Source organism: Mercurialis annua, linkage group LG2 (genome assembly GCF_937616625.2).
Source record: "Mercurialis annua linkage group LG2, ddMerAnnu1.2, whole genome shotgun sequence".
Lineage (NCBI taxonomy): Eukaryota > Viridiplantae > Streptophyta > Magnoliopsida > Malpighiales > Euphorbiaceae > Mercurialis > Mercurialis annua.
Window position 1 is genome coordinate 55,100,077 of NC_065571.1, and position 9,685 is coordinate 55,109,761.

General features: G+C 29.8%; 1 protein-coding gene across 1 annotated transcript; it reads right to left on the bottom strand.

Moving 5' to 3' along the window:
* Positions 1-8,299: 8,299 nt before the first annotated feature.
* LOC126666881 (ethylene-responsive transcription factor ERF043-like) lies at positions 8,300-9,374 on the bottom strand. The gene has a single exon (XM_050359770.2). The coding sequence runs from the start codon at positions 9,241-9,243 to the stop codon at positions 8,422-8,424; it is 822 nt and encodes a 273-aa protein (XP_050215727.1). The 5' UTR covers positions 9,244-9,374; the 3' UTR covers positions 8,300-8,421.
* Between the last annotated feature and the right edge of the window lie 311 nt (positions 9,375-9,685).

A 9,685-nucleotide genomic window follows, 5' to 3' on the forward strand; every position in this document is an offset into this window, starting at 1 on the left:
ATTAAGATTCCTTTGAGTCAAGTGTGTTGATTTCCTGACACTGCGCTCAAAGGTAGTGAGGTCTTGCTGAAACGGTTCTAGCGGTAGTCCTTTGCGTCGTGTATTATGCATACACTAGAAGAAGAAAACCTGAAACAACACAATCAACAAACCACACGCGTAAAACAGAAAAAATTAAAGACTAAAACAAGCCAAACAATCTCAACTTAGTTGTTAAAGAAAACATTCCCCGGCAACGGCGCCAAAAACTTGTTGGTGAAAATACGCAAGCGTACGTATGCCAACTTGTAATACAGACTATGAAGTCCGGATATCGTACCCACAGAGAAAGCTCTAAAGACAACCAGTTAAGGAACTTGATTCAAATAGCCGAAAAGATAGTTTTGTTTGTTGTGTAATTAAATGACATAAATTAGCAATTGTAATTTAAAGTAACTAAAGCTGTAATTCAAACGGTGTTTTAACAATAATGGGAAAGGCAGGGATTATTAATCTTCGTTATGCTGTTTACTTGATTTGGGTTATGGATTGTATTGTTCTGATGAGGTTCGAACTAATCTAAAGCACCTAAAATTCTCTCTCGAGCAATTACAGGCAAAAGCATTAAACTCACTAATACTAGATTAATTATTCACTCTCGTGCAATGATTAACCTATGTATAAATCAATTTAATGGTTGTTAAGCAAATTCAAAGAACCCGCACTCGTTAATTCACTCTCGCACAATTAACTCCTGCGTTCTTAATTATATTGTTCTATTCCAATTTTACTCTCTCGAGCTAAAACTAAAACAAAAGGCGTAGACTAAGTGATCAGTTTAGGCTAAGCGTTAAGCACAATAATTAAAACCCATCAAGAACAAAAACCCATAAATTCAATTCAATTAGACAAGCATAATTACGATTAATAATCCCCAACGAAGGGTTTAGCCAGACATAACAATGAAATAACTGAAAGTAATAATTAACGAATTCATTCTGCGATTAAATCAATACTGAATTATGAAATTAATATCAATCGTACCTTGGTTGAAGTAAACTAATAATGAACAATGAAAATCCAGCGATAATAATGAAGAACGAAACTAAAATTGTAATAAACTAAGGTATAATCTCAAAAACAAAGTCGCGAACCCTAATACAATCATTAAGAATAGTATTTATACTATGTCTTCTTGTAATCTTCGAGCTATGTGAAATTCCCAAAATACCCAGGTCTTTAATAGTCAAATATGGGTTAAAACGTCAATTTCGCCCGCTGCTATCGAATTGGGCACGACGTGCAGGAGCCAAGGGCGCGTCGTGCCCTTCTTCATTCCATACCGCACGACGTGCACAGCAAGACCGCACGTCGTGCGGTTCCATTTTTTTTCTAGGCACGTCGTGCCCTATGCCGTGCAATGGCTTGCCAAAAAGCCTGGACTCCCTTTTCTGACGTGCTCTCAACGTGCCCTATAGGTGCACGACGTGCACTCACTGATTTCGGCTTCAACCCTTTGATTTTTGCTTCAAATGCTTCCCGAGTCCTCCGCAAGTCCAAAATCACTCTAATAAGCTCCGAAATCATCCGTTTTCATGCATATACCTGAAAAGCTTGGACATAACAATAAGACCCACAAATAACATGAATTCGACATTAAATACGCATTAAAAAGACCTGAAAGTATCTAGAAAATAGGAGTAGAAATACTCCTATCATTATCTTACAAATTTATCCCTCTCCTAATAAATGACTTTATGACTCAATTCACAAGAGTATTTACTCCCATAATTTAAAACAAAAATCTTATTTTTTTTAATATGTATAATTTTAGCTAAATGGACAATTAAAAAAAATGGAGAAAGTACTAATAATTGAATTTCATTTGAGTTACAGGAAAATGTCCTTTCTAATTAACCATAAACCGACCAATGCTCAATTTTCCCCTGCAAAAAAGGAGCAAAAATTCTCTCTATTAAGGCTTCCAACTTACTTGGGTCAATCCCAATTTATTTAATTGATAAAAAATTCATCAATATTGCTATTTTTAGATCAAACAAATGTGATCAATCTTCGTGAACTAGCCTATCAAATTATGACACGTCATAAAAATAGTGATACTATCGAAATTTTATTTATTGTTTTTTACATTTTTAAATAAATAATATTACGATAAATTTATTATTATAATGACGTGTTATAATGTGATAAATTAAATGCACGGATGATGTGGTGGCTTAAGAATTTCTCTATTTTTGGTGTTGACAAATACTATCAATAACCTAGCCATGACTTGATTAATTAAAAGCAATGTAGTTTAGATTCAGGCTTCAAAGAGTGTGCCAAGATTAGAGAAGCACGTGCCATGGTATCCCATTTAATAAATAATCTCTTTAAAATAAGTTAAAAAGAAAGTTCCCTTGCAAAAAAAGTGTGTCTGTGTTAATCAGATCAATGTTCAGTAATTAAAAATAATTAGCGAATGATTTGACGAGTAATTAAAAGACTAATTAGGTTTGTTGGTGCTGAAACAAACCCTAGGTTTTACTATTAATTAAATAGGCCTACGACTCTAAAGTAGATCCTAAATGACAATTATTTAAATAATTAATGGTATGATTATATAGCACTCCAAGGTTATATAGCTCCCAGTGCAACATAGAATTTAGTAATAATACACTAGATTTTGTACGGATAAAACTAATTGACTTGATTTTTGCCATAAAGTTAGCTGCACAGGCTTCACAATTAACATAACACAGCTCACATTCACATATGAAAAAAAATTCTTAGATAGACTCAGTTTATCACGTTATCTATAAACTAAACCCATCATATTATAATATTAATATTAAAATAATGATAATTTTGTAGTATTACTATTTAAATATGTAAATAAATAACAAATAAATTTACAAGATTGTCATTATTTTAATAACGTGTCATAATGTGATAGGTTTAGTTCACGAATAACGTGACAAACTGAATCTATCTAAAAATCTCTCTTAAAATGCCATTATCATTAAGTCTCTCTACTTTTCACTTTTTACTTAATCTCTATATTTCTGCTTTGTCTAAATCTTATATAAATTCGTTATTTACTTGGTCTTTTTTAAAGTTTTATTTTATGTTTACTTCGTTCCTAATATACTTTTTAAATATTAAATTATTGTAAAATTTGATTGTAGAGAAACCAAATAAATAAAAAATAAAATTACAAAGACTAACCAAAGAAGTAAACTAAATCAGGGACTAAGTAAATAAAAAATGAAAAATACAGAGATTTAAAGATGCATTAAGCCTTTTAAGATAGGAGTTTAACTATGCCAAATTCGAGTTTGCGATCGAGTGGTTAGACAATCTCAAAAACTTGAGTTAGAATAGACTTATCTATAAAAAAAATATCATTTTAGGAATTATTTTTTTGAAAGATGTTTTAGAACTATTACTAAGGATGTGAAGACTCATATCAGTGATTAAAATATTGAATCAAACTGACCGATAAATCGATAGATGGCCCGCTGTCTAATTCGACTTATTCTAAATATTGAAATCTGATTGAGCGTATTTGAACATGTTGACCCAGTAGTGGATCCCGTTGAACCATTACAATCGCGCGTTAAACTGGTTAGACCCTAATACATATTTAAAATTTTATTTTTTTAAATATAGTTTATTCAATCGGTTGAAACGATAATTGGTGGCCTCACCGCAGTTCGGCCACTGATTTTGTTTCTAAAACACTGACCGGTTCTAGAGAAAATCCTAAAAAGTATTGGAAAACACTGAAAGAGACTGAATATTTATAATTTGACTATTATGTTATATGTAATGAGTAGAAGGCATAAAAATAATAAAGTCATATACTGTATGGTAGTAAGATGAATTCAAAAAATTTAAGTCAAGATTAAAATGTTTGCATAAGAACATAAAATAAGCTAGAGAGCTCGGAAAAACACATGTATCCGCACAAACCCAAAGGATTAAGGTGCATATTTCAAGTAAATTCTATTTTGGAATCAAAGGGTCAACTCTATAATTAAAGATGCACGTGTTATTCGTAATTACCTAATTCTAAAACTATTATGTTCTGTTTAGACATTCATCAAAATAAATTCCTATTTAGAAAATATACATTACATTTTAGGTTAATTATCGCCATCTTTTTTTTTTCATTTATGATTTAAATTTTTAAATTTATTTTAGCAATTTTTTTAATTTTTAGTTTATGTAGTAACCATTTATTTAAATTAGAATAAAAAAGGTTTAAATATTAATATTTGGAATTTTTGATATAACATGCAAATTAAATTAATATAAATCAATACGAATGATATATTTGAATATATTTTTTTCACTCTGGTTGGAACAAATGACTAAAATTAAACCTGAAAATTAAAAGATCGTTAAAATATTTTCTTTTATAAAGTTTAGACCATAAATAAGAAAATCAATAAAAGTGAGATATATTTAATTGGTTAAGCTTACAGTTTAAGTTAATTCAAAAAATAATTGAAAATATATTAAAAATGAGGAATTTTTAGGTAGACTCAGTTTATCACGTCATCCGTAAACTAAACCTATCACATTATGACACGTCATTAAAATAATAGCACTATCGTAATATTACTATTGGAAAGTGTTAAAAAATAATAAATAAAATTACGATAGTGCTACTATTGTAATGACGTATCATAATGTGATAGGCTAGTGTACGGATGACGTGATAAAATAAGTCTACCTGAGAATCTCTCATTAAAAATAGAGATATAATCTAAAATGGAGTATTTAGGAAAAGGATGATGTATTTTAAAATAGACGGAATAAATATTAATTATTTCGTAGTTAGAAATTTCTTTTTGATATATGGTACCGGCACACAAACTTTTCACATTCAAAATAATTTCATTCAAGTTGGACAAGTTTTGTACGAGAGCAAAACTCTAAGGTCTTACTTAGTTCAAATATATACAATTTTCAAAAAGTTAATTATTGAAAAGTTAATATGGAGGAAATTAAAATTTTCATTACTTGGTTCACTTAATAACTTACCGGGAAGTTGTATTTTATTTTCAATTAATTTAAATTTAAAATCAATATTACCATCAATAATTAAGTTGGCTAATTAAATGTAAGGATATAATAGTATTTTAATTATTTTAACTAAAGAAGTAGAACTTACCTAGGTTTTGTTAGGAAAGTTATTTTCCTAGTTAAAGGGAAGTCAACCCCTTAACTTTCCGAAAAATAGATTGGCAAAAATAAACCAAATGAAAAAAAATGCTAATTCCCGAACAGTGAGACTTACTTAGTGAACTTACCTCCAACCAAGTGGCCTAATTTTACATTTTAAACGGCTGCATTTATAAGAACGGTTTGAACCTGCGGCTTCCCTTAAATTAGAATAACATCTAACGAACTCGCTTATATTTTCAGAATTAAATTACAATTTCTTTTACATATCATTAAATGAAAAAAAAAAGCTCATGACTATATACTATAACAAAATAAACCACTTTTACATAGGATTGTTAAATTTGAGGAGGTCTCCCAATTCCGATCACATATACTACTAATATTATTTAAAACATGAATATATTACTATAAAAAGAAATTGAATATTAAAATATTTTCAATAAGAAAAAGACAATGAACTAGGATGGAGTCTTTCATTTTCTTTGTCTTTCAATTTATTATATCTTACAGCTGTGCAATGGGTCACAATACTTTGACTTCCATGCATACACAAAGTACAAATATTATAACTTAAAAAATACAAAATGTAAATATATATATGTATAATTTGAGAAAATTAATTGGGTTTAACTTTTATTTTGTTTCTTTCTTATTTAAGCTTACCAAAAGTCCAATTTTCTTTTTATTAGAATAAGAAAATTAGGTGTTAGAAGAAATTATGAGAACCATCCAAAAGTTTTATAATTTGTGTGTTGAAGATTTTGAGCAGGTAGGGATGCCTTAATTATGTGAATAAGTACGGAGAGCTTGGTAGGGTTTTTATTGGGACCAAAATAATAAATTGTAAAGATTTTTGGTATACCTATGCAACCATTTTGATGGTCATTTGTCAATCTTAAACTTTAGTGCAGAGTTTAAAGTTACATTTTGGTGGACAGACGAATCTACATAAAAAATATGATAAGCAATTATTCACCATGTAAATTTAAATTTTTAAGATTAATTTTTTTATAGAATTTAATTATATGATTTTTCCGTTTTAAAAATATTTTACTTATGTTTATAAAATTATAAAATAAATAAATTATTTTATGCTTTTGCCGATCTTACGATATCTTTTGAATCTTTCATTATAGGCCGATATCTAAAAGTCTTAAAACTTGAAAGTCTATGAGATTGAAAAACATAAACAAAATAGTTTTTAAAAAACTTTAACTCTTTTGTCAAAAATATTTTTAAATAGTTTAAATATTTTAATTTGTCGATTGTATGAATTGAGATAATTATATTTAAGCCCCAAATGATATTTGTTTTCAAGTCTTTTTTTTTTATATAATTGATGATTTATTTTTTATTTTTTTGAATGATTATTTTTTACACGATTGATCGTTTATTTCAGTTTGGCATGATATATGAATATATTTATTAGAACAACATGAATATATAAAATCATTTGCCAATTGTATAAGAATTAAGTTGCTTTCACTTGCACTCTATATAGTAAATGATAAGGATAAATTTGGGAAGCAGTTCTTTCAATTGCTAAGTTAATTCCTATTATTAGCTTCCTTTCCAGAAACATTTAGATTGTATTCACTTTGGACATATTTACATTTTATTTATAATAATATTATAAAGGAGGTCCAAAATTAATAGTGATTAATGAAATACTAACCACCATAATTGACTCCACAATTATTTGTTTAAGAAATAAAAAAGAAAATCTAAAAGACCCTACTAAAATCCTTTGTTTGATAGAGGATCTCCAACCATTATTTAATTTTCTTAAATATTATAGGACCTCATGTCATTATTTTAACCATTATTAAAATTTCTTAAATATTATAGGACCTCATGTCATTATTTAATTTTATTACCATAATTTCTCATTAAATTATGTTTGCAAAGAATGATATATTATTTTTTTCATGCTTAAAAACCCTTAATTTTAAATGGCAATTATGAAAAACAAACTTAAAAAAATTCCTATACATAAACACACATGTAAGGACACAATAAGAAATCATCATGCATGGAATTTGGCTGAATACATAATTTGACCCCTGAACTTGTACTCTTTTACCCATTTAACCCCTAAACTTAACGTCTCACCTATCGAACCCCTGAACTTGTTAAATAACCCGATTTGACCCCCGAACTTGATAAATACGTAAACATTGAACCCCTCCGTACACAATTTCTTTTAGAATGTTTCAAGTGACAGGTGGACACGAAGGGTTCAATATTTACAAATTTATCAAGTTCAGGGGTCAAATCGGATTATTTAACAAGTTCAGAGGTTCGATAGGTGAGACGTTAAGTTTAGAGGTTAGATGGGTAAAAGGGTACAAGTTCAGGGGTCAAACTATGTATTAAGCCCATGGAATTTGGTAGTTGAAAGGCAATTGTCAAGTGGAATAATCCTCATCTAACAAATAATACAACGCTAATTGCATACAAAATCAAGAATCAATTAATTAAACTATTGATTAAGGCAATAATTAGTTAGTTAGTTGTAGTTATTTAATCTAACTTCTAAGACCTACATGTTATGACTTAATTGTCTGATTTAATTGAAAACTAGCCTAATTAAAGCTTAATTTGTGTGATCATTCCAAGCCTCTCATTCTCAATGTACAATTTCCTCCTCTATTAATAGAAAAATAGATGGCCAACTACAATTATAATTAACAAGGACAAATTAGTCCCTAAGTTTGGAAGTGAAATAAAGTCCACCTTACTCAAATGAGGCAAGACTACATATCAATGTAGATGGAGAAATATATCTCTACTTTAGGACAAAAATTAAATCACATGACAATAGCCAAATTTTCATGTTTTATATCATTAAAGTTGAATAAAAATTCATAATTTAATCATACAAAAGGTAAGGAATTTAGAGTTTATTTCAGGGTTTTAAACCCCAATAAATGTTAAGATTAATGTAACTAATTCTAAACAATCAAAACATGTTATAACCTCTAAAGGGTAGTATTTTGACCATTCAATTTGAGAAAATAATAATAATTACTATTATTATTTTGAAAAGAAATTAAAGTAGAAAAAGAAAGCAAAAGAACAAAAATAAAATACAAAAAAGAACAATTCTTGTGATCTTGAGAAGTAAGAAAAGTATTTCTAGCCCTTCAATAGAGGAAAAAATAATTGAAAAGGCTCATAATATAATTATCAAAACCTCAAAATAAAAAAAAAATCACACCAAAATAATATAATTAAAAACACTAATTAATCACCCCACAAAAAAACCTCAAAACCACTATTAATCACATTTTCTGGCATTAATGATAATTGATCACTAAAACTATAGCCACTCCCACCATAGCAATAATCCTCGTACCAAGCTGTATTATTATATAGCCACGGGTCGTCGCCGAAAACAAACTCGTCTCTCAACTCAGGCGATTCCTCATAACTCGTCCCTAAACTTGGCAACTCTACTATCTGACTCAGCTCTTCAGGAGTTGCCACGTCATAGAGTGATGACGTTGACGTTACCTCCGCCGTTGAAGATGACGACGATTGCGTCACAGTTGACGACGATGACGCATTATTACTAACATTATTGTTGTCGCTAATTGTATCTTTACTATTACTGCTGTCGCTAATAGCACTAAACTCCATAGAAGCAGCTTTAGTGGCGGCAGATTGCACGTCGCGAGGCGAGTTAGAAACGGGCCGAGGGAGTGAGTCAGCGAGTTCAGGGAAGTTAAGAATAGCCGAGTTACCTTTAATGCTTAAAGCTGCCACGTCATGGGCACGTGCTGCCATTTCTGGAGTTGAGAAGGTTCCTAACCAGATCCGACTCTTTTTTCTGGGCTCTCGGATCTCCGATACCCATTTCCCCCACGCCCGCATTCTCACACCTCTGTAAACCGGATGCTTGTTGCTGCTGTCTCTAGCTCTCTTGGGCTTTCTCGGATTATCATCCGGGTCGGGTTTCTCCACCGGACTTTTAAATAACTCAGATGAAGTATAAGAAGAAGATGAAGACGAGTTAAAACTAGACTCAGTTTCTGAGTTAGAGCTTACTCGTGAAGGGTCCGCCATTATAATCAGTGATCAGAAACTATGTGAAATATTTAGTGTGATTTGAGATTTTCTTAAGTTCTGTTTGGCAATCTAGTAAAAAAACCAAGAAAATAATATGGTTGTTATGCTAGGTTTGAGGTGTATATATATAGAGAGAAGTGAGCTTATATATAGATATAAAAATGATGGTGATGATGGGTCAAAACGACAGTCCAAGGGAAACGTGGGGCTTCATATAAGTGAATACACCTTTTTTTTTCTTTTTAGACCTACAAAAATACGACTCTTTATAACTATATATTATACGTTACGGACTTTTATTTAATTTCATTTATTAAAAAAATTCAATGAATTTATATGTTTCCTTTTGGCTTCATACATTGTATTTTTTAAAATAAACTTTGGAATAATTATGTAGGTATTAAAATAACTTTTAGAATTTTAAACAAAATTTAATGTA

Coding starts and splice junctions, on each gene's coding strand:
- LOC126666881 (XM_050359770.2), bottom strand. CDS start 9,243: ATGGCGGACCCTTCACGAGTAAGCTCTAACTCAGAAACTGAGTCTAGT.